We start from the raw sequence: 26,877 nt of genomic DNA, 5'->3' as shown, positions 1-26,877 counted from the left end.
ACAGGGTGAATCACTGGATCTAATACTTAGCAGCAGCGAGTCCTAGGTGGGTCTGAGTGGCGTGAAGCTCAGATCCCACTGCGGTCAGGGATGTCGCTGCGTCCTCTTTTTCCTCTGAGGACTGAGCGAGTCACTCGTGATCTTTGAGGGAACATCTGAATCTAGCCTATGATTGACTGCGTTTTAGGAAGAATATGGCCTTAACAGCTGGCGATCTAGGTGACAGAAGGTTAAAGTAAAGATAGAAAGGGAGATAATAAGAAATATCTGCTACTTACCAGAAGCCTTTTTGACTGTATCCTCTATCATTTGTTAGAAATTCGGTTCAGGGTTTAGCTATGGCAAGCAATGGGGTGTGAGGGAAAGGCTGAAGTCTTCACAAAGGCAATTTTATCTAACTATACAGTTAGGAATAATCTGTGCAATGAGAGGATGGACAAGCACAGATGCTCTTCAGGGAAATAGGGTGGTCAGTGTCCAGGAAGAAAGTTTCAAAGTGTGCTGTCAGGGGTTGGAGCCCTTATCGTCAGAATGGATTCCCTTTGCTTTTATGGTACCCAAAGACTGTCTGTAGTGGCCATTGGCAGCACAGCTTGAACACACAATTGAAGTGGATGTTTTCCTAGAAGTTTCCTCACAACTTCATCTGCGTCTTCAGATTGGGCACGGAGGGGATACTGCTGAGGCCATGGGAGCTGGGGAGGATCCGCAGGAGGGACGATGGCAGTTTGCAGATGCCCTGTGGCTTCATTTCCTAAAGGGCAGCATGGAGACTACATTGAGACAGGGCTTGTGCAGATAGGCAGCACACAGCGTGAGCCAGAGGTGTCATGGCAGGAGCTTTGTCCCATGGAAACACAGCCTGGCATGGCACGGGGCTGAGAGCCTGTTCTGGGCCAAACGTAGGGAGCAGGTATGGGAGAAAGGAGACTTGGGGCAGATACTGTAGGCAGGAAGAAAAGCCCAAGATTCAAACATTGGATGCATATTAATTTTATTGTAAAGACTGGAAAGAACATAACGTCAAAGAGGTACTGCAGTCCAAGGCAGGAAGTCGGTGCCTGGGTCTTCAGGAGGAGTGTTTCTTGAGGCATCTTCAAGGCAGTGGCCAGCACAGGGCCCAGTTCAGGGCCATAGAAGACAAAGTGAGCATGGCAAATCAGGACAGAGATTGAGGAAGGAAGAGGAGAGGAGTTTTGCACCTGGGTTTAGCAGGGCCCACAGGTGTCCCACAGCTTCCTGCTGTAGCGGGGCAAGGCGCAGGGGCTGCAGGCAGGAGAAGCGTAGGGTCTGCCAAAGATGCAGAGGCCGCCCGAGCCCTGAGTGGCCCCGGCGCCGTAGAGGCCCCCCAGCCCCAGGGAGCCCCCAAAGGCGGGTGCTCCGGAGGAGCCCACCACGGCTTGCTGGGGGAAGGAGCTGAGGATGGGGCCGGGGAAGGTGACGACGACGGGCGGTGGCTGGATGAAGGCCGAAGAGTCGGGGCACTGGCGCGCACACAGCTCGTTGCAGCTCTCAGCGATGGGCTGGGGCACGGCGACGCTGGTTTTGGGTGGGCACAGGTCGTAGCAAGACATCTTGGTGTGAAAAGAGATTTCCCTGCAAGGCAAAGCCACAAAAGGTAGAAGTTGTGAGTGAGGAGATGTGCTGGCAGAGCAGATCCTTTTATCGTTTCTGGCCTTCCCTGCCCTCAGCAGGGCGGGAGACTCTGCCATTGCTGCCCAGCCATAGGCAGGCCTCAGTACCCCGCACTACTGCCTGGGAGGCGCACTCCAGCCTCTGCCAGAGGATGCCCAGCCACTCACCCTTTTTGCGAGCTGAGCCAGGCAAGAGAGCTGAATGCCTGCACTCAGTCGGGGCAGCGCTTTTATGGGGGCTGGCGTGCATGGGGAGGAGCTGTCCGTGATGGGGGCACGTGCCTGTCAGCAGCCAAACTCCCAACTCCTTCCTGCATGCCATGGGGTTGTTTTGCTGACGCTGCTGCCTTAGCAGCCCTCACCTGCTCTCTCAGCCCCTCCAATTACCCCACTCTGGTACACTGACCATCCCACTGCTAATCAGCAAATTAGCCCTGCTGCTTTCTCATCCTCTGTCTATCTGAGAGGGCAGGGAGTGTGACACAGGCTGAGTGGCAGCACCCTGAGTGCCACAGCTTTTTCCCAGCGATCTGGTGTCTCACTGGTGCCATGACAGCTCCTCCAAGCCTGGAGCAGAATAGCTTTTTTGGGATAGGAGACATCTTAGCCAAAGTCTCGTGCACACCGGAGTCTGAGTACTGAATGTGCTTTTGTTATCTGCAGAGGGGCAAGATGACAAAACACCAACTCAAAGGCGTTCATCTCGGTCACTGCTGGCTCAGCATTACACGTTTGGTCCACAAAGCAGAAATGTGAGGGAAGGCAGCAAAGGGTCCTGAACTGGTCCAGCCACAGGCTGTTGACTCAGGGAGGGCAGGGGCAGGAAAGCCTGGCCTCAGCAGCAGGGAGTGCCGCCTCTTCCCATTGGCCCAGCGTTTAATGAGCCACGTTCCAGCCTGGATAAAAGCAGGGCCTCTATGGGAATCTCCAAAACACTGCTCTGTCCGCCATCTCCTTGAGAACAGGGTAAGTCGGAGAGCACTTCTCCTCCTGCCCCTCACCTGGGCCTGCTTCAGGCCCCTGTGCCTGAGCTGCTGCCATCTGCCGCTGCGCGACACTGTCTGCCCTCTTGCAGAGCTCCATCCCATCACACCAAGATGTCTTGCTACGACCTGTGCCCACCCAAAACCAGCGTTGCCGTGCCCCAGCCCATCGCTGAGAGCTGCAACGAGCTGTGCGCGCGCCAGTGCCCCGACTCTTCGGCCTTCATCCAGCCACCGCCCGTCGTCGTCACCTTCCCCGGCCCCATCCTCAGCTCCTTCCCCCAGCAAGCCGTGGTGGGCTCCTCCGGAGCACCCGCCTTTGGGGGCTCCCTGGGGCTGGGGGGCCTCTACGGCGCCGGGGCCACTCAGGGCTCGGGCGGCCTCTGCACCTTTGGCAGACCCTACGCTTCTCCTGCCTGCAGCCCCTGTGCCTTGCCCCGCTACAGCAGGAAGCTCTGGGACACCTGTGGGCCCTGCTAAACTTGGGCCTTGACTTCCTCTCTTCCTTCTTCCTTATCCTGTTAATGAACTAACTCATGATGTCTACACTGTCTTTCATTGTCCTTTCTCGGCCTTATGCTGGCTGCTGTCTTGGTGAATCCTGAAGAAGCACTTCTCCTTATGCCCCAGGTTTCTCCTGCCTGATTGGGCTTCGTACATATCTCGTGTTAGTTCTTTCCTGTCTTTACAATAAAATCAACTTGCATCGAATGTTTGAATCTTGGGCCTTTCTTTTCAGACTCCATGGGAGCTCCTTTCCACTGCGCACAGCTTCACTACTTGGCCAGGACAGGCTCTCAGCCCCATGCTGAGCCAGGCTTTGCTATCTTGGGGCCAAGTCCCTAGCCATGCCAGCTCTGGTTCACACAGTGCTACATTTATTCTGGAGAGGCCCTGTGAGGATTCAGGAGGCTTATAGCCAATAGGAAATGCAGCCCCATAGCATCTGCAGACATCCAGGCTCTACTGTGGGAACGCTGTCCAATTCCCCATAGCTATTATGAAATGCCGTCTCTACCCATCTGAAGGGACTGCCTGTCTGGTAATCACCAGCTCATGCGGTGCCGCCTCCAAACAAGTCACTGAATCTTTGGTATTCTGAATTAGAAGGGAATCATATTGTGTCGATCTGGGCTCCAACTCCTGACAGCACAAATTCCAACCTGTATCTTAAACACTGTCAAAACCACCTCATTGGAGAGTCTGTTCCTCGCTTCTGCAGCTTCCCAGTGAAGAGATTTTCCTGAAAAACAAACTTATAGTTCCCCTTTGAAGCATTAACCATTGAGGTATTCACTCACACTTCAACAGTTAGCGTACCTTGTTGTTACTAACAATTTCCAATAATTAGCAGAGTACAGATCAAATAAACATTCTCTTAATTAGCTGAGATTTCTTATTATATCAAGAACACTTCTGTCACTACAACCTTCTGCAAGTCACATCAAATTCTTAGTAATCTTCACTTATAGCTTAGCTTCACACATATCTAAAAAACCATAAGTGATTCACCCAGCCCTCAGAGGAAGAAGCTGACCACAGAGGCATCCCTAACCACAAAGGGATCGAAGGATTGTTCCACCCAAAAGCATCTCCTGTGGGGGTCAGCACACCCTGAGGACCCAGCACCTGGAAATTGATAACACAGATGGGCTTTGATACTGATGATAGGTAGAACCTCAGTGCCTGTAGCAGGCTCACTTGTGAATGGGTGCCAGTACAGCCAGAAACAGGAACTGGGGAAACAGATGATCCATGATCAGCCTGCTTCCAAGTTATGGTTACTGTTACTGACATTCTCAACAATCAGGAGGTATCGGTCAAAGCCCATGGACACAGTTCTGGCTCATGATCTACTTGGTCACCCGCTGAGGTAGATTCCCTCAAGGTTGCAGTTCAGTGAGGGGCTAAGTGTACAATCACCACCAACAACATTCACTACACTTGCTCTCCAGCCTTCCCTGGACTCACAGAAGCTTTGGGGCTGAGCTTGCATGGAGCAGCTTGACATGGCAGAGTGGGTCCCAGTCTATGGCTGAGGAGTTTGAGCAAAGCAGTGACCTCAGCACCCTCTTCCTTTGTGTCCCTTTCTCAGCTCTGGCAGCCCCATCAAAAGCCCTCTCTGCACTCTGATCCTCTTACAAGTCTGCCACTATAGGGCCCAAACCATTCCACGACAATGGTTTCCCCTTCTACAGCAACTGAACAACTGATGCGGGGTTTCCTGGAACAAAACAGAGATGGAGGAGACAGAACTGCAATCAGAAAATCTTTATTGTGTGCAGCAGGGCTATGAAAAGGGACAGAGAACAGAGGAAGGCAAGGCAACAGGCCATGTCTGTGCAGAGGGACTACGAGGAAGAAGACAATAGGGACTCTGAAACAATAGCACTACAAAACAAGCCACAGCTGGAATTACAGAACTTCAGTGTCCCGCACAGCACCAGTTGGTCCTGGCTAAGGTCAGGGACAGGGTTTAGCAGGGCCCACAGGTGTCCCACAGCTTCCTGCTGTAGCGAGGCAAGGCGCAGGGGCTGCAGGCAGGAGAAGCGTAGGATCTGCCAAAGGTGCAGAGGCCGCCCGAGCCCTGAGTGGCCCCGGCGCCGTAGAGGCCCCCCAGCCCCAGGGAGCCCCCAAAGGCGGGTGCTCCGGAGGAGCCCACCACGGCTTGCTGGGGGAAGGAGCTGAGGATGGGGCCGGGGAAGGTGACGACGACGGGCGGTGGCTGGATGAAGGCCGAAGAGTCGGGGCACTGGCGCGCGCACAGCTCGTTGCAGCTCTCAGCGAAGGGCTGGGGCACGGCGACGCTGGTTTTGGGTGGGCACAGGTCGTAGCAAGACATCTTGGTGTGATGGGATGGAGCTCTGCAAGAGGGCAGACAGTGTCGCGCAGTGGCAGATGGCAGCAGCTCAGGCACAGGGGCCTGAAGCAAGCCCAGGTGAGGGGCAGGAGGAGAAGTGCTCTCCGACTTACCCTGTTCTCAAGGAGATGGCGGGCAGAGCAGTGCTTTGGAGATTCCCATAGAGGCCCTGCTTTTATCCAGGCTGGAACGTGGCTCATTAAACGCTGGGCCAATGGGAAGAGGCGGCACTCCCTGATGCTGAGGCCAGGCTTTCCTGCCCCTGCCCTCCCTGAGTCAACAGCCTGTGGCTGGACCAGTTCAGGACCCTTTGCTGCCTTCCCTCACATTTCTGCTTTGTGGACCAAACGTGTAATGCTGAGCCAGCAGTGACCAAGATGAGCGCCTTTGAGTTGGTGTTTTGTCATCTTGCCCCTCTGCAGATAACAAAAGCACATTCAGTACTCAGACTCCGGTGTGCACGAGACTTTGGCTAAGATGTCTCCTATCCCAAAAAAGCTATTCTGCTCCAGGCTTGGAGGAGCTGTCATGGCACGAGTGAGACACCAGATCGCTGGGAAAAAGCTGTGGCACTCAGGGTGCTGCCACTCAGCCTGTGTCACACTCCCTGCCCTCTCAGATAGACAGAGGATGAGAAAGCAGCAGGGCTAATTTGCTGATTAGCAGTGGGATGGTCAGTGTACCAGAGTGGGGTAATTGGAGGGGCTGAGAGAGCAGGTGAGGGCTGCTAAGGCAGCAGCGTCAGCAAAACAACCCCATGGCATGCAGGAAGGAGTTGGGAGTTTGGCTGCTGACAGGCACGTGCCCCCATCACGGACAGCTCCTCCCCATGCACGCCAGCCCCCATAAAAGCGCTGCCCCGACTGAGTGCAGGCATTCAGCTCTCTTGCCTGGCTCAGCTCGCAAAAAGGGTGAGTGGCTGGGCATCCTCTGGCAGAGGCTGGAGTGCGCCTCCCAGGCAGTAGTGCGGGGTACTGAGGCCTGCCTATGGCTGGGCAGCAATGGCAGAGTCTCCCGCCCTGCTGAGGGCAGGGAAGGCCAGAAACGATAAAAGGATCTGCTCTGCCAGCACATCTCCTCACTCACAACTTCTACCTTTTGTGGCTTTGCCTTGCAGGGAAATCTCTTTTCACACCACGATGTCTTGCTACGACCTGTGCCCACCCAAAACCAGCGTTGCCGTGCCCCAGCCCATCGCTGAGAGCTGCAACGAGCTGTGTGCGCGCCAGTGCCCCGACTCTTCGGCCTTCATCCAGCCACCGCCCGTCGTCGTCACCTTCCCCGGCCCCATCCTCAGCTCCTTCCCCCAGCAAGCCGTGGTGGGCTCCTCCGGAGCACCCGCCTTTGGGGGCTCCCTGGGGCTGGGGGGCCTCTACGGCGCCGGGGCCACTCAGGGCTCGGGCGGCCTCTGCACCTTTGGCAGACCCTACGCTTCTCCTGCCTGCAGCCCCTGCGCCTTGCCCCGCTACAGCAGGAAGCTCTGGAACACCTGTGGGCCCTGCTAAACCCAGGTGCAAGACTCCTCTCCTCTTCCTTCCTCAATCTCTGTCCTGATTTGCCATGCTCACTTTGTCTTCTATGGCCCTGAACTGGGCCCTGTGCTGGCCACTGCCTTGAAGATGCCTCAAGAAACACTCCTCCTGAAGACCCAGGCACCGACTTCCTGCCTTGGACTGCAGTACCTCTTTGACGTTATATTCTTTCCAGTCTTTACAATAAAATTAATATGCATCCAATGTTTGAATCTTGGGCTTTTCTTCCTGCGTACAATATCTGCCCCACGTCTCCTTTCTCCCATACCTGCTCCCTACGTTGGGCCCAGAACAGGCTCTCAGCCCCGTGCCGTGCCAGGCTGTGTTTCCATGGGACAAAGCCCCTGGCCATGACACCTCTGGCTCATGCTGTGCTGCTGCCTATCTGCACGAGCCCTGACTGAATGTAGGCTCTATGCTGCCCTTTAGGAATTGAAGCCACAGGGCATCTGCAAACTGCCATCGTCCCTCCTGCGGATCCTCCCCAGCTCCCATGGCCTCAGCAGTATCCCCTCTGTGCCCAATCTGAAGACGCAGATGAAGTTGTGAGGAAACTTCTAGGAAATCATCCACTTCAATTGTGTGTTCAAGCTGTGCTGCCAATGGCCACTACAGACAGTCTTTGGGTACCATAAAAGCAAAGGGAATCCATTCTGACGATAAAGGCTCCAACCCCTGACAGCACACTTTGAAACTTTCTTCCTGGACTCTCACCACCCTATTTCCCTGAAGAGCATCTGTGCTTGTCCATCCTCTCATTGCACAGATTATTCCTAACTGTATAGTTAGATAAAATTGCCTTTGTGAAGACTTCAGCCTTTCCCTCACACCCCATTGCTTGCCATAGCTAAACCCTGAACCAAATTTCTAACAAATGATAGAGGATACAGTCAAAAAGGCTTCTGGTAAGTAGCAGATATTTCTTATTATCTCCCTTTCTATCTTTACTTTAACCTTCTGTCACCTAGATCGCCAGCTGTTAAGGCCATATTCTTCCTAAAACGCAGTCAATCATAGGCTAGATTCAGATGTTCCCTCAAAGATCACGAGTGACTCGCTCAGTCCTCAGAGGAAAAAGAGGACGCAGCGACATCCCTGACCGCAGTGGGATCTGAGCTTCATGCCACTCAGACCCACCTAGGACTCGCTGCTGCTAAGTATTAGATCCAGTGATTCACCCCGTTCTAGAACAAGTGCTCACCATCTACCCTGTGATCCCAGCACCTCCGCTTTGATACCACTGATGAGTTTAATTTACGTGCCACAAGTAGGCTGACTTTGAATGGATGTCAGCACAGCCTGACACTAGAAAGACCAAGACAGGTGATCCACGCTCAGCCTGCTTCCAGATAATGGCTGATGCCATCCAGTTTCCCAGTGATCCCTGCCTCGGGGCACATTTGAGGCTCATGCTCCACTTTTGTGTCCACCTGCCCACGTGGGTCCCTGTAAGGCTGTTTTCCAGCCAGGAACTGGCAGGGCAATAAGCAAGGGCAGTATTTGCCAATGACCACTCTCCAGCCTCCCCTGAGCTTTGAGCCAGCGCTCATGCGCTGCTTCTACAGAGCAGCATGACTTGGCAGAGCTGGTCCCGCTGCAGAGCTGAGAAGGATGGGCAAGGCAGTGCCGTCAGCACCATCCTGCTCTCTGTCCCACCCACAGCTTCACCAAAAGGCCCCCTCTCCATATCTATCCATATCTGCTCCAAACACTCCCACAGTACAAAGGAATGCCTGGGATTCTCATCAGCAGGACTTACCCTACCCCAGCTGTCACAAAACTACCCACGACTTTTTTGAAACAACATCCAAGAGAGGGCGAAGGCATTTGTCAATGCAGAAAAACTTTATTGTTCCCAGATCAGCTGGAGATGGGGATAGAGGAAAAAAGGCCAGTCAGATTCATGTTGAAGTGCATGGAAGAGGAGGAATGGGCAGGAGACGTGGGCCGAGCATGCAAAGGTGCCAGCAGTGCCAGTTGCTCGGGCCTTAGCCACTGTTGGAGATGCTCAGCACTCCTCAACACTGCAGGCCCAGGAGTTCAGGCACGAGGGGATGCTGGTGGGGCTGGGAGCAGGAAGCGCCTGAGTTTAGCAGGGACCACAGGTGTCCCACAGCTTCCTGCTGTAGCGGGGCAAGGCGCAGGGGCTGCAGGCAGGGGAAGCGTAGGGTCTGCCAAAGGTGCAGAGGCCGCCCGAGCCCTGAGTGGCCCCGGCGCCGTAGAGGCCCCCCAGCCCCAGGGAGCCCCCAAAGGCGGGTGCTCCGGAGGAGCCCACCACGGCTTGCTGGGGGAAGGAGCTGAGGATGGGGCCGGGGAAGGTGACGACGACGGGCGGTGGCTGGATGAAGGCCGAAGAGTCGGGGCACTGGCGCGCGCACAGCTCGTTGCAGCTCTCAGCGATGGGCTGGGGCACGGCGACGCTGGTTTTGGGTGGGCACAGGTCGTAGCAAGACATCTTGGTGTGAAAAGAGATTTCCCTGCAAGGCAAAGCCACAAAGCATGGAGCTGTGAGTGAGGAGATGCCCTGGCAGAGCATCTTCCACGACATGGGGCTTCCCTGCACGCCACAGGGCCAGAGCGTCCCCTATTGCTGCAGGGCCACAGGCACCACCCGGGAATCTGATCTCCTGCCCAGGATCCCCACACCACCCCCTGTCCAAGGAAGCACAGCCACTTACCCTTTTCCCAAGCTGAGCCAGGCAAGAGCAATGGATGCTGGTGCTCACCCAGGACCTCACTTTTATGGGGGCCAGTAAGCATGGGGAGGAGCAGACCTGGATGGGGGCATGTGGCTGTCAGCAGCCAAAGCCCAATCTCCTCCCTGTGTGACACAGGGCTGTTTTGCTGACGCTATTTCCTTGGCAGCCCCCACCTGCTCTCTCAGCCCCTGCAATTGGCCTTCTGAGACGCTGGCCAGCCCTCTGCTAATGGGCAAATTAGCCGCACTGCCCTCTCATTCTCTGCCTCTGTAAGAGGGCAGGGAGCATTACGAAGGCTGAGTGGCAATGCTCTGCATGCCACAGCACCTCCCCAGGGCCGTGGTTTTGCTGTGTCCTCATGCCAGTTGTGCATAGCCTCAGGGAGGAGCAGGATGGCGGCACTGGGGAAGGAGAAGGTCTGTCCCACGCCCCCCGCTCAGCAGCGTCTGAGTGACAAACGCACTGCAGTTGTTATCTGCGAAGGGTGAGGTGATGGAACAGCAAATCACAGGCACACCTCTTTGTCATAGCCTGCTCAGCGCCGCACATTTGTCCTACAAAGCAGAAAGAAGAAGGTAGGCAGTAAAGGAGCCTGTGCTGGTCCAGCCAGGGATTGCTGACACAGGGTGGCAGGAGCAGGCCACCCTGGCCATGGCATCAGGGAGTGCCGCCTCTGCCCATTGGCCCAGAGGGTGATGAGCCGTGGCCCAGCCTGGATAAAAGCTGGTGCTGCACAGAGCTCTCCCATTCACTGCTCTGACCACCTTCTCCTTGAGAACAGGGTAAGTCGGAGAGCACTTCTCCTCCTGCCCCTCACCTGGGCTGCTTCAGGTCCCTGTGCCTGAGCTGCTGCCATCTGCCGCTGCGCGACACTGTCTGCCCTCTTGCAGAGCTCCATCCCATCACACCAAGATGTCTTGCTACGACCTGTGCCCACCCAAAACCAGCGTTGCCGTGCCCCAGCCCATCGCTGAGAGCTGCAACGAGCTGTGCGCGCGCCAGTGCCCCGACTCTTCGGCCTTCATCCAGCCACCGCCCGTCGTCGTCACCTTCCCCGGCCCCATCCTCAGCTCCTTCCCCCAGCAAGCCGTGGTGGGCTCCTCCGGAGCACCCGCCTTTGGGGGCTCCCTGGGGCTGGGGGGCCTCTACGGCGCCGGGGCCACTCAGGGCTCGGGCGGCCTCTGCACCTTTGGCAGACCCTACGCTTCCCCTGCCTGCAGCCCCTGCGCCTTGCCCCGCTACAGCAGGAAGCTCTGGGACACCTGTGGGCCCTGCTAAACCCAGGTGCAAGACTCCTCTCCTCTTCCTTCCTCATTCTCTGTGCTGATTTGTGATGCCCACTTTGTCTTTTTTTGTGTGTGTGGCCCTGAACTGCGTCCTGTGCTGGCCACTGCCTTGAAGATGCCTCAAGAAGCACTTCTCCTGAAGACCCAGGCACCTCCTACTTCCTGTCTTGGACTGTAGTATGTCTTTGATGTTGTGTCCATTCCTGTCTTTACAATAAAATAAGCTTGCATCCCATGTTCGTATGTTGGGATTTTCTCCTTGGGTACAGTGGATGCTCCAGGTCTCCCTACTCCCACACATGGTACCTGCATCTGGCACAGAAGAGGCTCTCAGCCCCCTGCCAAGCCAGGCTGTATTTCCATGGGTCAAAGACCCTGGCCATGACAACTCTGGCTCACAGTTTTCTGCTGTCCATCTTGATGCGACTTGTCTGAATGTAGGCCGCTCCCTGACCAGCAGGAAATGCAGCTACACGGCATCTGAGAACTGCCATCCTCTCTCCTGAGGATTTTCCCCAGCTCCCATGGCCTCACCAATATCACTTCCATGCCCCATGTGTAGGGACAGCCTGATCTTGTTGAGCTCAGCCCCTCCTAGTGCCCAAGCTGTGCTGCCAACAGCCTCTACAGACAATCACTGGGTATCATGAATTAGAAGGGAATGCATCCTGAAGATAAAGCCTCCAACACCTGACAGCACAGATTCAAACTTTCTTCCTGAACATTGACCACGCTACTTTCTTGGCGAGCATCTGTGCTTGTCCATCCTCTCATTGGGAGATTATTCCTAACAGCGTAATTAGTTATAATTCCTCTTATGAAGCATTAAGCAATTCCCTCACATCCCACCGCTTGTCATAGCTAAATATTGAATTCAACTTCTAACAAACAAGAAAGTCAAAAATGCTTCTGGTAAATAGCAGATATTTCTTGTTACCTCCTCTTCTAGCTTTACTTTGAAACTCCTGTCACCGGGATCTTCTCCCCTTCATGCCATTTTCTTCCTCAAACGCATTCAGTCATAGCCTAGATTCTGACTTTTTCACAAAGATCACAAGTGACTCACTCATTTGTGAGAGGAAAACGATGACTCCAGAGACACCTCTGACCACAGAGGGGTCAGAGCTCCAGGCAACCCAGCCCAACATGGGCCTCGCTGCTGATAAGTTGTAGATCCAGTGATTCACCCTATTCTAGAACAAGCGGTCCCCACATATCCTGTGGTCCCAGCACATCTGCTTTGGGAGCACTGATGAATTTAATTCACATGCCACCAGCAGGCTGACTTGTGAATGGCTGTCAGCACATCCTGTTACCAGAAATAAAGAGACAGGTGATCCATATTCAGCCTGCTTCCAGGTAATGGCTGATGCCATCCAGTTTCCCAGTGATCACAGCCTTAGCGCACATTGCTAGCTCAAGCTTCACTTTTGTGGCCCCTTGCACGTCTGTTTCTGTAAGGCTGCATTCCAGCCAGGAACTGGCAGTGCATTAATCCAAGGCAGCATTTTCCAGTGACCACTCTCCAGCCTCCCCTGAGCTTTGAGCCAGAGCTTATGCTGTGCTGCTACAGACCAGTATGACTTGGCAGAGCAGGTCACAGAGCAGAGCTGAGGAGGATGGGCAAGGGAGCGTGGTCAGCACCATCCCGCTCTCTGTCCCTTCCACAGCTCCCACAGCCCGCCAAAATGCCCTCTCTGCCATATCCACTCCTCACAACTGCATCATTCTAAGGGGAGCTTGGGATCCTCATCAGCATGATTGAATCTACCCCAGCTGTCACAAAACTACCCACTACCTTTTTGAAACAACACCCAAGAGAGGGAGAAGGCGTTTGTCAATGCAGAAAAACTTTATTGTTCCCAGATCAGCTGGAGATGGGGATAGAGGAAAAAAGGCCAGTCAGATTCATGTTGAAGTGCATGGAAGAAGAGGAATGGGCAGGAGACGTGGGCCGAGCATGCAAAGGTGCCAGCACTGCCAGTTGCTCGGGCCTTAGCCACTGTTGGAGATGCTCAGCACTCCTCAATACTGCAGGCCCAGGCGTTCAGGAATGAGGGGATGCTGGTGGGGCTGGGAGCAGGCAGCGCCTGAGTTTAGCAGGGCCCACAGGTGTCCCAGAGCTTCCTGCTGTAGCGGGGCAAGGCACAGGGGCTGCAGGCAGGAGAAGCGTAGGGTCTGCCAAAGGTGCAGAGGCCGCCCGAGCCCTGAGTGGCCCCGGCGCCGTAGAGGCCCCCCAGCCCCAGGGAGCCCCCAAAGGCGGGTGCTCCAGAGGAGCCCACCACGGCTTGCTGGGGGAAGGAGCTGAGGATGGGGCCGGGGAAGGTGACGACGACGGGCGGTGGCTGGATGAAGGCCGAAGAGTCGGGGCACTGGCGCGCACACAGCTCGTTGCAGCTCTCAGCGATGGGCTGGGGCACGGCAACGCTGGTTTTGGGTGGGCACAGGTCGTAGCAAGACATCTTGGTGTGATGGGATGGAGCTCTGCAAGAGGGCAGACAGTGTCGCGCAGCGGCAGATGGCAGCAGCTCAGGCACAGGGGCCTGAAGCAGGCCCAGGTGAGGGGCAGGAGGAGAAGTGCTCTCCGACTTACCCTGTTCTCAAGGAGATGGCGGACAGAGCAGTGCTTTGGAGATTCCCATAGAGGCCCAGCTTTTATCCTGGCTGGAACGTGGCTCATTAAACGCTGGGCCAATGGGCAGAGGCGGCACTCCCTGATGCTGAGGCCAGGCTTTCCTGCCCCTGCCCTCCCTGAGTCAACAGCCTGTGGCTGGACCAGTTCAGGACCCTTTGCTGCCTTCCCTCACATTTCTGCTTTGTGGACCAAACGTGTAATGCTGAGCCAGCAGTGACCGAGATGAGTGCCTTTGAGTTGGTGTTTTGTCATCTTGCCCCTCTGCAGATAACAAAAGCACATTCAGTACTCAGACTCCGGTGTGCACGAGACTTTGGCTAAGATCTCTCCTATCCCAAAAAAGCTATTCTGCTCCTCGCTCGGAGGAGCTGGCATGGCACCAGTGAGACACCAGATCGCTGGGAAAAAGCTGTGGCACTCAGGGTGCTGCCACTCAGCCTGTGTCACACTCCCTGCCCTCTCAGATAGACAGAGGATGAGAAAGCAGCAGGGCTAATTTGCTGATTAGCAGTGGGATGGTCAGTGTACCAGAGTGGGGTAATTGGAGGGGCTGAGAGAGCAGGTGAGGGCTGCTAAGGCAGCAGCGTCAGCAAAACAACCCCATGGCATGCAGGAAGGAGTTGGGAGTTTGGCTGCTGACAGCCACGTGCCCCCATCACGGACAGCTCCTCCCCATGCACGCCAGCCCCCATAAAAGCGCTGCCCCGAGTGAGTGCAGGCATTCAGCTCTCTTGCCTGGCTCAGCTCGCAAAAAGGGTGAGTGGCTGGGCATCCTCTGGCAGAGGCTGGAGTGCGCCTCCCAGGCAGTAGTGCGGGGTACTGAGGCCTGCCTATGGCTGGGCAGCAATGGCAGAGTCTCCCGCCCTGCTGAGGGCAGGGAAGGCCAGAAACGATAAAAGGATCTGCTCTTCCAGCACATCTCCTCACTCACAACTTCTACCTTTTGTGGCTTTGCCTTGCAGGGAAATCTCTTTTCACACCACGATGTCTTGCTACGACCTGTGCCCACCCAAAACCAGCGTCGCCGTGCCCCAGCCCATCGCTGAGAGCTGCAACGAGCTGTGCGCGCGCCAGTGCCCCGACTCTTCGGCCTTCATCCAGCCACCGCCCGTCGTCGTCACCTTCCCCGGCCCCATCCTCAGCTCCTTCCCCCAGCAAGCCGTGGTGGGCTCCTCCGGAGCACCCGCCTTTGGGGGCTCCCTGGGGCTGGGGGGCCTCTACGGCGCCGGGGCCACTCAGGGCTCGGGCGGCCTCTGCACCTTTGGCAGACCCTACGCTTCTCCTGCCTGCAGCCCCTGTGCCTTGCCCCGCTACAGCAGGAAGCTCTGGAACACCTGTGGGCCCTGCTAAACTCAACACTTGATCTCCTCTCCTCCTCCTTACTCATTGTGTGCATCGATGTGTGATGTCAACGTTGTCCTGCAGCTTGCTTTTCAGCTCCTGTGATGGCTGCTGCGTGGAGGACACCTGAAGAAACTCCTCTTCTGAAGACCCAGGCACCTCTTATCTGCCTGGACCTTATACTCATCTCTGCTGTTGTGTCCTTTTCTATCTTTTCAATAAAATCAACTTGCAGCCAATTCTTGACTCTCAGGTTTTTCTTCTTCAGCAACCACGGGAGTTCCAGAGCTCCCTTCCCCTCCACTTAGCTACCCCCTTGGTCCTTGGCAGGCTCTCAGTAACATCCTGAGCCAGGAAACACTGCTTTGAAGTAAAGCCCCTGGCCGTGGCAGCTCTGGCTCACATATCTCCAGGGACCTTGTCTGAATGCAGGCTGCTCCCCGCCTCCGTGACATGCAGCTGCAGGGCAGATTCCAGACCTTCAGCTTCCATCACCAGTTGCTTTCCTAGGCTCAACTAAAATCATTTCTCAGCCCTATCTGAAAGGTCTGGCTTACTTGTGAGGGGACATCTAGAAGTTATCTCCTCCTGCCACCTTCTCTAACTGGGCCACCTACGTCACTTCATTGGATATCCAGAATTAGAATGTCATGGTATCCTGAGGATCGGAGATGCAGCTGCTAACACCTCAGATTCCAGCATTAATCTTTAGCTCAGTCCAAAGCACTTCCACAGAGAGCCTGTTCTGTGCCTGAGTAGTTTCTCAGTTAAGCGCTTTTCCCAAAGAGACGACTTGAACTTCTCCCCTTATGCAGCAGGAAGTCGGAAGCTGTTTCTTCAGACCCAGCACTTTGCATAGCTTACTGCTACATTCCATTTCTAACCATTTGGAATACTCACAGTCCACCAAAATCTCTCCTAACTACTACTGCTTTCCTATTGTCTAGATTTCTTGTAGTACCAAGAAAATTCATTCTCATGGGTCCCTTGCAGGTTACATCAATTTCTTATTAATCTGCACTCCATGCAATATGCATTACCTGGACTCTGACATTACATAGATGATTGTAAACGACATGCTCAGGACATGGAAGAAATCAACACTGAAACAGGCCTGCATTTCCATGGACAAATCAGGCATTCCCAGATCTGGTGTTGAGATAATGAGGAGCAGCACGACTTGGCAGAGCTGGTTCCACCCGTAGTGTGAGGTAGGCAGGCGAAAGACTGCAGGCAGCTCCCTCCCGCTCTCTGCCCATTCTCTTCAGCTCACCCTAACCCCAGAAGATGCTCCCTCAATCATATTCACCTCCCTCATCTGCTGGCCCAAGGGAGACCTGAGCATCTCAGCACCAGCAATTGTCTTTCCCCAACTATTGCAAAACCACCCAGGAGTTCAGCTGAATCACAAGAAACGAAGGGGAAGACAGGAATGGCTGCATTAAACCTTTATTATTGCCATTGGGGCAGAATGGGAAAAGAGAGTGAATATCATTTCAGACAGGGAATCCTGGCCGGGAGTAGGGGAAGCAGCTAAGAACACAGGGAGAGTGAAGATGTCTGGGGGGCTGTAGAGGCCCCCCAGAAGCACTGCCATCTGCTAGACCTTTAGCCACTGTAGGAGACGCTCAGCACTCCTCAGCACCCTGTGCCCAGAGGCTGAGGCATGAGGGGATGCTGGTGGGGCTGGGAGCAGGCAGCACCTGAGTTTAGCAGGGCCCACAGGTGTCCCAGAGCTTCCTGCTGTAGCGGGGCAAGGCGCAGGGGCTGCAGGCAGGGGAAGCGTAGGGTCTGCCAAAGGTGCAGAGGCCGCCTGAGCCCTGAGTGGCCCCGGCGCCGTAGAGGCCCCCCAGCCCCAGGGAGCCCCCAAAGGCGGGTGCTCCGGAGGAGCCCACCACGGCTTGCTGGGGGAAGGAGCTGAGGATGGGGCCGGGGAAGGTGACGACGACGGGCGGTGGCTGGATGAAGGCTGAAGAGTCGGGGCACTGGCGCGCGCACAGCTCGTTGCAGCTCTCAGCGATGGGCTGGGGCACGGCGACGCTGGTTTTGGGTGGGCACAGGTCGTAGCAAGACATCTTGGTGTGATGGGATGGAGCTCTGCAAGAGGGCAGACAGTGTCACGCAGCGGCAGATGGCAGCAGATCAGACACAGGAGCCTGAAGCAGGCCCAGGTGAGGGGCAGGAGAAGTGCTCTCCGACTTACCCTGTTCCCAACGAGAAGGAGGGCAGAGCAGTGCTTTGGAGAGCTCTGTGCAGCACCGGCTTTTATCCAGGCTGGGCCATGGATCATCACCCTCTGGGCCAATGGCAGAGGCTGCATTGCATGAATCCAAGGCCAGAGTGGCCTGCTCCTGCCCTCCCAGAGTCAGCAGCCCATGGTCAGAACAGAACAGACCACTTTTCCGCCTTCCCTCTTCTTTCTGCTGCATATGCCAAACTCGTGGTGCTGAGCAGGCTATGACCGAGAGGAGTGCCTTTGATTTGTTGTCACTTCGCCTCACCGATCTGCAGATAACAAGTGCAATGCGTTTGTCACTCAGATGCTGGCATGCAGGAGGCCTCAAAAAACTTTCAACTTGTCCAGTGCTGTGCCCGGCTCATCCCTGAGGCTCTGCACAGCTGACATGAGGACACAGCAAAACCAAACCCTTGGGCAAGAGCTGTGGTGTGCAAGGAACTGCCACTCAGCATTTGTCATGTACCCTGCCATCTTACACAGGCAGAGAATGAGAGGGCAGCCGGCCTAATTTTCCCATTATCAGAGGGCTTGCCAGCCATCGAGCAGGGTAATTCTAGGGGCTGAGTGAGTGGGTGGGGACTGCTGAGGAAACAGCGTCAGCAAAACAGTCCCATGGTATGCACATAGGAGACTTGGGCTTGGCTGCTGATAGCCACGTGCCCCCACCACAGCCAGCTCCTCCCCGTGTTCAACAGCCCCCATAAAAGCACTGCTCTGTGTGAGCACTAGCATCCATTTCTCTTGCCTGGCTCAGCTTGGGAAAAGGGTGAGTGGCTTTCCCTCCTTTGGCTGGTCCTTTTGTGGATCGCCTGGGCAGGAGAGCAGGATGCTGTGGGCTGACTATGGACCTGCAGCAGTGACAGAGACTAAGGCCCTGTTGCAGTCCCTAGTCACTTGCTTTGTTCTGCTAGGGCATCGCCAACTTTATAGCTCCTCTTCTTGTGGCTTTGCCTTGCAGGGAAATCTCTTTTCACACCAAGATGTCTTGCTACGACCTGTGCCCACCCAAAACCAGCGTCACCGTGCCCCAGCCCATCGCTGAGAGCTGCAACGAGCTGTGCGCGCGCCAGTGCCCCGACTCTTCGGCCTTCATCCAGCCACCGCCCGTCGTCGTCACCTTCCCCGGCCCCATCCTCAGCTCCTTCCCCCAGCAAGCCGTGGTGGGCTCCTCCGGAGCACCCGCCTTTGGGGGCTCCCTGGGGCTGGGGGGCCTCTACGGCGCCGGGGCCACTCAGGGCTCGGGCGGCCTCTGCACCTTTGGCAGACCCTATGCTTCTCCTGCCTGCAGCCCCTGCGCCTTGCCCCGCTACAGCAGGAAGCTCTGGGACACCTGTGGGCCTTGCTAGAACAATCGTCGCAGCTCTTTTATCTGGCTGAAACCATACTCACTAGGAGTATTCAAATTCAATGCCGACGTTGATATTTTCTAATATGTTTTGTCTTCCTTTCTGCATATTTTTCTGTAAGCCCTCTTTCATCAATTTGTTTCTTAAAGTGGCTTTTATTACTTGTTGTATATCTGTTAATATTTAATGTAGTCTACATCTTTTTATTTTTCTTCAGCTTTGTATTGCACACTGTATTTGTCTGTGCTTGAGTTTTATACTGTCTTTTGCAAGCATAGAAATTTTATGCTTCTCTCATCTTTCTTCTTGTCAATCTCTTCGTTTCCTGTATTATGCTTTATTTCATTGTTATTATTAATAAATCTCTTCTGTGTTAATTTTTTTGCCTTTTTTTTTCCTTTCCCATGCATAGCCTTCTTATGTTGTCACTTCTTTATACCTTATATTTCATTGGACAAAATATTTTGCCACATACAATTTTCTCTCTATCCTTTCAGTTACTTTCCTCTATTCAGTGTTCTTCCTTAATGAACACTTCATCACTCATTTCATGTCTTATGAGTTGCTTTAAGACAGTAATACATTTCCAGACTGCTCTCTCTCCTTTAAAGAGCAGGAGTCATAACCTGTTTTTAAAACATCACCTGTCATCTCTTTAAATCTCACTCCTGTAAAATTCACCTTAATGATTTTATCTTTCCTGGTTGCTAGAAAATCTATAGAGACACTGGAAAGAATGGGAAGTTTTTATTGCAGGCTCCAGGTTACCACTGAAGATATCTGCAGACATATTGGGAAAGGGGTAGACTACCTGGATGAGACGAAAGGGAAAGCAGGGCAGGGACAGGGCTGACCAGCCCCAGCGGCTACAAACCTGGCTCTGATTAGAGGAGTGATAAGCCTCCCTGTTCAGCCTGATGCTATTAGTCACCACTTAGGCATGTGCATTGCATTATAACGAAACAGTTCACTTGCATAAATCGTTAGTCACTGCTTCTAAACTGCTTTGATATCCTTTGTTCCTGACAAGCTTGAGAAAAGCTGCAGTAATTGTTTGTTCCCACGGGAACCCCCAAAAGGCATTTTACAATTAGAAGAGCATTAAGATGACAGTGTTATTAAACTCAGATAGAGCTAGCAAGTGGAGAGAGGAAATGAAGATCTTTGGTGTGGGAAGGGTTTGTTGATTAGACAAAGAGTAATGACAAGCAACTTGTTCTGACTGTAGACATAGTGGTAAACTTAGGCAAGGAAGTCGTATTTAGAGACTGGATGAAATACAGATCACAGTAATTCACCTTCTGTGCCTGGATAACCATAGCAGGGCAAGGGACAAAGGAAAAGCAGTGAGGCTCACATGCAACACCACAGGGCTTTATTGGGACACAAGAACATAGCAGGCAGTTACAGAAACTCAAGGTGATCCAAGAGGAAACGGGCAATGCAGAGACTGCACTGGGAATACAGTGCCCCTGCTCAGGACCCAGGGGACAGTGGAGGTGGCAGGAACATGCAGGGAACACCAAAGCTGCAGCCAGGGCACGTGGTACCACAGGTGAGTGAGGCACGGGGCACACAGCATCCTTCTGTCCCCATGCTGGGGCAGCTGATGGGTGCTGCCGGTCCCCTCGGCTCCTGCTCCATGTCCACCTGCTGCAGTCTGTGCTTCAGGGCTGTCTCTGGCTCTGGGCATCATGGCAATGGCTTTAGAATGCTCCGCAGCTCCCGCGGCGGGATCTGCCCCACCGCTGGGCACCAGGGAGGGAATAGCCAGCACCGCAGGAAGAGAAGCCAGAGCTGTAGGACCTGCCACAACTGCCAAAGCCACTGGAGCCATACTGGTCCCCATAGCCCAGCGAGCCCCCGTAGCTCATGTCATCCCCATAACCCAGGCAGCTCCCAGAGCCCTGAGATCCTCCATAGCTCCCCAAACCAAAGGAGCCCCCATAGCCCCGGGATCCTCCATAGCCCCCCAAACCAAAGGAGCTCCCATAGCCCCGGGATCCTCCATAGCCCCCCAAACCAAAGGAGCTCCCGTAGCCCAGGGAGCTCCCGTAGCCCTGGGAGCCCCCCAAGCCAAAGGAGCTCCCGTAGCCCCGGGAACCCCCCAAGCCAAAGGAGCTCCCATAGCCCCGGGATCCTCCATAGCCTCCCAGACCAAAGGAACCCCCAGAGCCCAGGGAGCTTTGGGAGCTGAAGGAGCCCCCCATTCCGGCTGGACCTGACGATCCCACAATGCTCTCCTGAGGAAAAGAAGTGAGCACGGGGCCGGGGACTGTCACCACCACCGGTGGGGGCAAGATCACTGCTCTGGAGTCAGGGCACTGCTGCACACATGGCTCATTGTAGCTCTCGGCAATCGGCTGAGGGCAGCTCACCCCGTAGGGTCTGCAGGACTCCACGCAGCTAGACATCCTTCTTGGGGTGATTGTGAGTCTGGAACACACAGAACAAAGTGGATTTAATTCTAGATGTTGGTGCTTGCTTTATGCTTAATGGATGTCATTAATTCCCAAAATTATTCTTCTTCTAAAGCAAACCTACATCTAATCCTGTCAACTGTATCCTGGACTCTGCTTACTGTCTGCCTAAATGCTGTGTTTAGATTCAGAGATGTAATGTCACATGTAGTGAATCCTACACATAATATCACTGCTTTTGCTTCAATCATAACTAATCTAATTGATATGACCAGCTTAAACAGACTGTATTTTGATAGTCTATTTACATTAATTATGAAAAGAACTGTTGAACAGATCCAGATGTTACCATAGTAGCACTCAACTTCCAAATGGGAATATTTGCTCTTCAACAAGGAGGTAGATACAATACTCCATCTGACATTTCTACATTTCACAGTGCATGTAGCTACCCATTTGTAACTAACATGCTTGGGAAATTGAATGTCAATACAGCATCAAAATCTCCCAATTTTGTTCTAGGACCTTGCAACTCTTGCAGATCTCCAACTTCCCATTCTATAGTATCTCGTACAATTTAGCATTAACAGAAAAAAAAGCTCGACAAGGATAGAAGTTGAGTTGAATAGGACTTACCCTGTTCACCAAGGAGAATGAGCAGGAGAAGTTGAGAGGTCTGGAGTGAAGTGAGCTTTTATACATTTCTCGAACTGCTCACAGGATATGAAACACCCTCCGTCCTCCAGGTCTTACACAGTCACAAAACAAACCTGATACTGAGGGATTTAATTTTGCTTGCTTTGCACTGCCACTCCCCAGCTTTAAAAACAGGTATGAGACAATGTCAGTGGGCATTAGATTGATGACTGATGGCATCTTTCAGTCACCTAGTGCCCAGCACCAGCACTGGGGCATCTGCTATTTAATTGCACTTCAAGATTTCAGTAATGTAACTTAACTACTGTATGGTCAAAATCTTGTGCAAGAACAATAATTTAGAGATGTTGGGATGATGTGCTTTGTTTCATTCTGTACAATTTTGTGCATAAGAGAGGGGGTCATCTAGGAGTGAACATAAGATCTGAGACAATGAGAGCAGAGATTTTAGGACATCTGTTTTAGCCTCTTTGTTTCGCAGCCTTCTTCAGGTAACCTTTAAGAGGGGCTCTTAAGTCTTCCTTAGAATTTAAGTCATTAGACATTCCATATATATTACAAAAATGCAGGGTCATAGAATCATAGAATCATAGAATCATAGAATCATAGAATCATAGAATCATAGAATCATAGAACCATAGAATCATAGAATGGCTTGGGTTGGAAGGGACCTCAGGGATCATCAAGCTCCAACCATCCTGCCACAGCCGGGACTACCAACCTCCACATTTAATACCAGACCAGGCTGACCAGGGCAACATCCAACATGGCCTCAAACACCTCCAGGGATGGACGGGGCATCCACAACCTCTCTGTGCAGCTGTTCCAGCACCTCACCACTCTCACAGGAAAGAACTTCCCCTGACATCTAACCTCAGTCTTCCCTCCTTCAACTTCAAATCATTTCCCCTTGTTCTGCCATTATCTACTGTTGTCAAGTGTTGACTCCCCTCCTGTTTGTAGGCTCCCTTTAGGTACTGAAAGGCTGCAATGAGGTCACCCTGCATCCTTCTCTTCTCCAGGTTGAGGTGAAACTACTACGCAGCATCCATAGCATGAACCCATCATAATCTCCCAAAATATATTAATGTTTAATAAATAAAGTGCATGACATCGTAAAAGAAAATCAAATTCTTATCCAAGTTAAAAATCATGGCCTTATGTGGGAAGCAAAATGAGTGACATCACTTGGCATATTTTGGAATGAGGCTGTTTCATAACAAGGGAACTTCTAAATCCTGCCCTTCCTCATTTCATATCACAATAACAGAAATTGCAAGCATTAAGTATTAATGAGTGCTTGTGGAGCTGCTTAAAGTCATTATCTTCCAGATGCCTCTCATTATTATCAGTGAATTCTGATGACACTTCAAAGGAACAGCTATTTAACAATTTAGGGATAATTAATAGCCCATCTTTTGAAATATCATTAAATTAGAAAACAACAGACTTGCAAATAATTGTATGATGCCACATAATGATTCAATTAATGAAATAGTATTGGAAGAGATATGTTATAATTTCCAACTTTTTCTCAAGTAATCAGTACTTCTAGGAGGGAGAATAAATAAGAAAATTAGGATTGCTTTAAAACGTATTTCTAAAATAAATTCTAGGACATGAGAATCCAAATGAAATTTTAAAGTCATTAGCTTGAGGCAGAGATCCCATTAACAGTTCTGATAAGATCAGTAAGGAATTTTTCACACAGAGGGTGGTGAAGCACTGGAATAGGTCGCTCAAGGAGGATGTGGATGCCCCATCCCTGGATGCATTCAAGGCCAGGCTGGATGTGGATCTGGGCAGCCTTGTCTGGTGGTTGGAGACCCTGCACATAGCAGGGGGCTTGAAATTAGATGATCATTATGGTCCTTTTCAACCCAGGTCATTCTATGAAATGATTCTATGACTTTTCTGCTTCTCTGGAGGAGTTCCACTCAACCAGCCCTCTGTTAATCTTCCAACCACACTGGGTAACTTTCACCTACTTCTTGCACGTGGCACCACGAAGGCCTCCTGCTGTGTATGTATCCTGAACGTGACCATGGGACTGACGTGACACACAGTTCTTGCTCTGATTTTCAGTGGGTGACTGCACTACACCCTTTGGCTGTAAGTTCCCTAAGTCCTCTAATATTAAAATCGCAGATAACCAATTGTCATCATTATTGTATCACACACCCAGGGTAGCTTCTTGGGAGGGACATTGCTGACACGGCAGTATGAAAGCTCCCACCATCGTGTTTGTTTTGTAACAACTTAGGACCAGAGGCACAAGGGCTGGCTTAAAGACATCGTCCTGGGAAGCATATAAAAGCTCGAGCCTTCTGCAGCCCTTCTATCTACTTCTCTTGCCTCATTCCCTGAAGTGAACAAGGTAAGTGTGGCTTCACTCTATCTTTCTATTCTGATTAGCATTTGCTTTAGCAAAGCTTTTATCAAGAATGTGATTCCTGCATGGGTAATTACAGACTTAAAAACTTCATCTCATCCCAGTGCAATTTTAATACTTTTCCATTTACCTTAAACCTGCTTCATGCTGTGCATTGCAGACTCACGACCACCCCAAGAAGGATGTCTAGCTGCGTGGAGTCCTGCAGACCCTACGGGGTGAGCTGCCCTCAGCCGATTGCCGAGAGCTACAATGAGCCATGTGTGCAGCAGTGCCCTGACTCCAGAGCAGTGATCTTGCCCCCACCGGTGGTGGTGACAGTCCCCGGCCCCGTGCTCACTTCTTTTCCTCAGGAGAGCATTGTGGGATCGTCAGGTCCAGCCGGAATGGGGGGCTCCTTCAGCTCCCAAAGCTCCCTGGGCTCTGGGGGTTCCTTTGGTCTGGGAGGCTATGGAGGATCCCGGGGCTATGGGAGCTCCTTTGGCTTGGGGGGTTCCCGGGGCTACGGGAGCTCCTTTGGCTTGGGGGGCTCCCAGGGCTACGGGAGCTCCCTGGGCTACGGGAGCTCCTTTGGTTTGGGGGGCTATGGAGGATCCCGGGGCTATGGGAGCTCCTTTGGTTTGGGGGGCTATGGAGGATCCCGGGGCTATGGGGGCTCCTTTGGTTTGGGGAGCTATGGAGGATCTCAGGGCTCTGGGAGCTGCCTGGGTTATGGGGATGACATGAGCTACGGGGGCTCGCTGGGCTATGGGGGCCAGTATGGCTCCAGCGGCTTTGGCAGTTGTGGCAGGTCCTACAGCTCTGGCTTCTCTTCCTGCGGTGCTGGCTATTCCCTCCCTGGTGCCCAGCGGTGGGGCAGATCCCGCCGCGGGAGCTGCGGAGCATTCTAAAGCCATTGCCATGATGCCCAGAGCCAGAGACAGCCCTGAAGCACGGACTGCAGCAGGTGGACATGGAGCAGGAGCCGAGGGGACCGGCAGCACCCATCAGCTGCCCCAGCATGGGGACAGAAGGATGCTGTGTGCCCCGTGCCTCACTCACCTGTGGTACCACGTGCCCTGGCTGCAGCTTTGGTGTTCCCTGCATGTTCCTGCCACCTCCACTGTCCCCTGGGTCCTGAGCAGGGGCACTGTATTCCCAGTGCAGTCTCTGCATTGCCCGTTTCCCCTTGGATCACCTTGAGTTTCTGTAACTGCCTGCTATGTTCTTGTGTCCCAATAAAGCCCTGTGGTGTTGCATGTGAGCCTCTTTTTTTTTCCTTCCTCCCTCAGCCTCCTGTGGGAGCAGCACTCCCTGGTGTGCAGGGTGAAGTGATCACAGCATCTGCCCCACTCCATGTCCTTTCAGTCTGTAGAATGGGAGTTCAACTGAGATCCTTTAGGCATGCACAGTGCTAATGAATATTTGTTTAGCAATTTAGAAGTCATTATCTTCCTCAGGATTTAGAATGGGAAGTGTAATTGTTATTGCTCTGAGGATTTCCTGTCGCCTCAAAGGCCCCCTAATCAACACGTAATTTAGAAACCCTCCACCCCCTAATTACAGCATTCCTAAGCAAACAAAGGAAGAATCATACTATTCTCCTATATTCTAATTTTCCTTTATCTAATATTTTTATTTTTAGTTACGGATGTTTTTTTACTGCAAATTGTTCTTCATACTGTGAAAGATGAGTCAGAACAATAATAGCAGAGATTGCTGAGGATTTATGAGCTCTACAAAAGAGCAGGAGATGAAAGGTCATGCTGCTTGCAAGACAGGATTGGTTTTCCCTACTGTCTGTTAGCCAGGAATGAATATTTAATATTGTACTGAAAGAAAACACCCCATCAAAAAAAGGGCTTTTAATCATTATCTATGTTTTAAATGTCCTTGCTAACTGGTATGGTCTGATTCATATGAAGATCTACTTGGCACTGACAACTTGACTCACTGATAAATTTCTTCCAGAGAAAGATATAAAGAGAAGAAGAGAGTAAAAAATATCGGAGAAGTGTGTTCTTTATGATGTATCATGAGTTTAATGAGCAAGAAGTAGAACAACAGCTAAAAAAATGAACAGCATAAGAAAGCAATAGGTTTCAATGTGGATTAAACTAATCTCCTAAATCAAGGCAATGCTTTACAGCAGAACAGCCAACTCCTAGTGCAACTATATGTTACATTTTTCACCTCAGAGAAAGGCACTGGATCAGAAATGCCAAGCTACTGCAGTCCCATGAGCTCCGGGCAAAGCTGAGGGTGGTCAGCAAGCACAGGTCTGTGGTCATGAACTCAGTCCTGCATCTGGATCAAGCTTTCAAGCTTCTGGCTGTTATTTCATCTGTGCTTTCTGCATGAGGCTTTAGCATGGCCCGCAGCTCCCGCGGCGGTTGTATCGGCGGTAGGACCTCCCGTAAAGGCCCCCCAGACCCGAATAGCTGAGGCTCCCAAGTCCTGAGGAGCCAGAGGAGATGGGGACCCCCACTGCACTGAGAACATCTCCCACAGCTGCAGAGGCTGAGGATCCCACAGTGGTGTTCTGGGGGAAGGAACTGAGGATGGGTCCTGGCAGGGTCACCACCACAGGAGAGGGCTGGATGATGTAGGTGGAGTCTTGGCACTGGCGCACACATGGCTCAGTGCAGCTGTTGGCCAATGGGGTTGGGCCACAGGGGGTGGGAGCACACAGGTCATAGCAGGACATTTCTCTGGGCTGGAGGGAAATCTGAAACACAGAGAAGGTGGTAATAAAGAAGTTGTAATTACAAACACATGACTGAGCTCCTGAGACGATGGAGAGTACCAGAAACTCATTAGAGACTGTGGGGAATAAAGTGATGTATTCTTAGGTTGAAAGGGGATCACAGTGAG

The 26,877-nt window shown here is 52.7% G+C and overlaps 13 protein-coding genes across 14 annotated transcripts; 6 read left to right on the top strand and 7 right to left on the bottom strand.

The window, feature by feature from the left end:
- Nucleotides 1–1,208: 1,208 nt before the first annotated feature.
- Nucleotides 1,209–1,884, bottom strand: LOC116241669 (feather keratin 4-like). Its single transcript, XM_090126981.1, has 2 exons — nt 1,799–1,884; nt 1,209–1,596 (listed from the first exon to the last, which is right to left on the bottom strand). The coding sequence occupies exons 1-2, from the start codon at nt 1,882–1,884 to the stop codon at nt 1,209–1,211; spliced, it is 474 nt and encodes a 157-aa protein (XP_089983107.1).
- A 511-nt stretch (nt 1,885–2,395) lies between these two features.
- LOC149914385 (feather keratin 3-like) lies at nt 2,396–3,097 on the top strand. The gene is made up of 2 exons (XM_090126968.1): nt 2,396–2,600; nt 2,710–3,097. The coding sequence occupies exon 2, from the start codon at nt 2,732–2,734 to the stop codon at nt 3,095–3,097; it is 366 nt and encodes a 121-aa protein (XP_089983094.1). The 5' UTR covers nt 2,396–2,600; nt 2,710–2,731.
- A 1,996-nt stretch (nt 3,098–5,093) lies between these two features.
- LOC116241664 (feather keratin 2-like) lies at nt 5,094–5,642 on the bottom strand. The gene is made up of 2 exons (XM_031612213.2): nt 5,591–5,642; nt 5,094–5,481 (listed from the first exon to the last, which is right to left on the bottom strand). The coding sequence occupies exon 2, from the start codon at nt 5,457–5,459 to the stop codon at nt 5,094–5,096; it is 366 nt and encodes a 121-aa protein (XP_031468073.2). The 5' UTR covers nt 5,460–5,481; nt 5,591–5,642.
- Nucleotides 5,643–6,306: 664 nt separating this feature from the next.
- Nucleotides 6,307–6,982, top strand: LOC149914384 (feather keratin 3-like). Its single transcript, XM_090126940.1, has 2 exons — nt 6,307–6,392; nt 6,595–6,982. The coding sequence occupies exons 1-2, from the start codon at nt 6,307–6,309 to the stop codon at nt 6,980–6,982; spliced, it is 474 nt and encodes a 157-aa protein (XP_089983066.1).
- A 1,905-nt stretch (nt 6,983–8,887) lies between these two features.
- Nucleotides 8,888–9,769, bottom strand: LOC149914383 (feather keratin 3-like). 2 transcript variants are annotated; one of them, XM_090126958.1, is made up of 2 exons: nt 9,684–9,769; nt 8,888–9,486 (listed from the first exon to the last, which is right to left on the bottom strand). In XM_090126958.1, exons 1-2 carry the CDS (start codon nt 9,767–9,769, stop codon nt 9,099–9,101), a joined length of 474 nt encoding a protein of 157 aa, XP_089983084.1. In that variant the 3' UTR covers nt 8,888–9,098. The 2 variants fall into 2 exon arrangements, with proteins under 2 accessions (XP_089983084.1, XP_089983083.1); XM_090126957.1 differs by having other exon boundaries at nt 9,688–9,719.
- A 667-nt stretch (nt 9,770–10,436) lies between these two features.
- Nucleotides 10,437–11,125, top strand: LOC116237276 (feather keratin 3-like). Its single transcript, XM_031606321.2, has one exon. The coding sequence runs from the start codon at nt 10,621–10,623 to the stop codon at nt 10,984–10,986; it is 366 nt and encodes a 121-aa protein (XP_031462181.1). The 5' UTR covers nt 10,437–10,620; the 3' UTR covers nt 10,987–11,125.
- A 1,965-nt stretch (nt 11,126–13,090) lies between these two features.
- LOC116241287 (feather keratin 3-like) lies at nt 13,091–13,668 on the bottom strand. The gene is made up of 2 exons (XM_031611889.2): nt 13,588–13,668; nt 13,091–13,478 (listed from the first exon to the last, which is right to left on the bottom strand). Exon 2 carries the CDS (start codon nt 13,454–13,456, stop codon nt 13,091–13,093), a length of 366 nt encoding a protein of 121 aa, XP_031467749.1. The 5' UTR covers nt 13,457–13,478; nt 13,588–13,668.
- A 930-nt stretch (nt 13,669–14,598) lies between these two features.
- Nucleotides 14,599–14,979, top strand: LOC149914382 (feather keratin 3-like). The gene has a single exon (XM_090126933.1). It carries the CDS (start codon nt 14,614–14,616, stop codon nt 14,977–14,979), a length of 366 nt encoding a protein of 121 aa, XP_089983059.1. The 5' UTR covers nt 14,599–14,613.
- Nucleotides 14,980–16,185: 1,206 nt separating this feature from the next.
- On the bottom strand, nt 16,186–17,132 carry LOC149914381 (feather keratin 3-like). The gene has a single exon (XM_090126978.1). The coding sequence runs from the start codon at nt 17,043–17,045 to the stop codon at nt 16,680–16,682; it is 366 nt and encodes a 121-aa protein (XP_089983104.1). The 5' UTR covers nt 17,046–17,132; the 3' UTR covers nt 16,186–16,679.
- A 1,057-nt stretch (nt 17,133–18,189) lies between these two features.
- On the top strand, nt 18,190–18,555 carry LOC116240309 (feather keratin 3-like). The gene has a single exon (XM_090126979.1). It carries the CDS (start codon nt 18,190–18,192, stop codon nt 18,553–18,555), a length of 366 nt encoding a protein of 121 aa, XP_089983105.1.
- A 1,706-nt stretch (nt 18,556–20,261) lies between these two features.
- Nucleotides 20,262–20,969, bottom strand: LOC149914380 (uncharacterized). The gene has a single exon (XM_090126977.1). It carries the CDS (start codon nt 20,967–20,969, stop codon nt 20,262–20,264), a length of 708 nt encoding a protein of 235 aa, XP_089983103.1.
- A 3,237-nt stretch (nt 20,970–24,206) lies between these two features.
- On the top strand, nt 24,207–24,914 carry LOC149914379 (uncharacterized). The gene has a single exon (XM_090126976.1). It carries the CDS (start codon nt 24,207–24,209, stop codon nt 24,912–24,914), a length of 708 nt encoding a protein of 235 aa, XP_089983102.1.
- A 1,454-nt stretch (nt 24,915–26,368) lies between these two features.
- LOC116240308 (feather beta keratin-like) lies at nt 26,369–26,710 on the bottom strand. The gene has a single exon (XM_090126980.1). The coding sequence runs from the start codon at nt 26,708–26,710 to the stop codon at nt 26,369–26,371; it is 342 nt and encodes a 113-aa protein (XP_089983106.1).
- Between the last annotated feature and the right edge of the window lie 167 nt (nt 26,711–26,877).

The sequence above is a fragment of the Phasianus colchicus genome, chromosome 30, assembly GCF_987193195.1.
Source record: "Phasianus colchicus chromosome 30, bPhaCol1.hap1.1, whole genome shotgun sequence".
Lineage (NCBI taxonomy): Eukaryota > Metazoa > Chordata > Aves > Galliformes > Phasianidae > Phasianus > Phasianus colchicus.
This window is presented reverse-complemented; position numbering and strand designations above follow the sequence as displayed.

Excerpts from the sequence above, each read along its gene's own strand:
- LOC116237276 (XM_031606321.2), top strand. The coding sequence starts at position 10,621 with ATGTCTTGCTACGACCTGTGCCCACCCAAAACCAGCGTTGCCGTGCCC.
- LOC149914385 (XM_090126968.1), top strand. The coding sequence starts at position 2,732 with ATGTCTTGCTACGACCTGTGCCCACCCAAAACCAGCGTTGCCGTGCCC.
- LOC116241669 (XM_090126981.1), bottom strand. The coding sequence starts at position 1,884 with ATGCACGCCAGCCCCCATAAAAGCGCTGCCCCGACTGAGTGCAGGCAT. Across the intron at positions 1,597-1,798 it reads TCAGCTCGCAAAAAGGGTGA|GGAAATCTCTTTTCACACCA; the intron begins GTGGCTGGGCAT and ends TTTGCCTTGCAG.
- LOC116240309 (XM_090126979.1), top strand. The coding sequence starts at position 18,190 with ATGTCTTGCTACGACCTGTGCCCACCCAAAACCAGCGTCACCGTGCCC.
- LOC149914380 (XM_090126977.1), bottom strand. The coding sequence starts at position 20,969 with ATGTCTAGCTGCGTGGAGTCCTGCAGACCCTACGGGGTGAGCTGCCCT.
- LOC116241664 (XM_031612213.2), bottom strand. The coding sequence starts at position 5,459 with ATGTCTTGCTACGACCTGTGCCCACCCAAAACCAGCGTCGCCGTGCCC.
- LOC149914381 (XM_090126978.1), bottom strand. The coding sequence starts at position 17,045 with ATGTCTTGCTACGACCTGTGCCCACCCAAAACCAGCGTCGCCGTGCCC.
- LOC149914383 (XM_090126958.1), bottom strand. The coding sequence starts at position 9,769 with ATGCTTACTGGCCCCCATAAAAGTGAGGTCCTGGGTGAGCACCAGCAT. Across the intron at positions 9,487-9,683 it reads TCAGCTTGGGAAAAGGGTAA|GGAAATCTCTTTTCACACCA; the intron begins GTGGCTGTGCTT and ends TTTGCCTTGCAG.
- LOC116241287 (XM_031611889.2), bottom strand. The coding sequence starts at position 13,456 with ATGTCTTGCTACGACCTGTGCCCACCCAAAACCAGCGTTGCCGTGCCC.
- LOC149914382 (XM_090126933.1), top strand. The coding sequence starts at position 14,614 with ATGTCTTGCTACGACCTGTGCCCACCCAAAACCAGCGTCGCCGTGCCC.
- LOC149914379 (XM_090126976.1), top strand. The coding sequence starts at position 24,207 with ATGTCTAGCTGCGTGGAGTCCTGCAGACCCTACGGGGTGAGCTGCCCT.
- LOC149914384 (XM_090126940.1), top strand. The coding sequence starts at position 6,307 with ATGCACGCCAGCCCCCATAAAAGCGCTGCCCCGACTGAGTGCAGGCAT. Across the intron at positions 6,393-6,594 it reads TCAGCTCGCAAAAAGGGTGA|GGAAATCTCTTTTCACACCA; the intron begins GTGGCTGGGCAT and ends TTTGCCTTGCAG.
- LOC116240308 (XM_090126980.1), bottom strand. The coding sequence starts at position 26,710 with ATGTCCTGCTATGACCTGTGTGCTCCCACCCCCTGTGGCCCAACCCCA.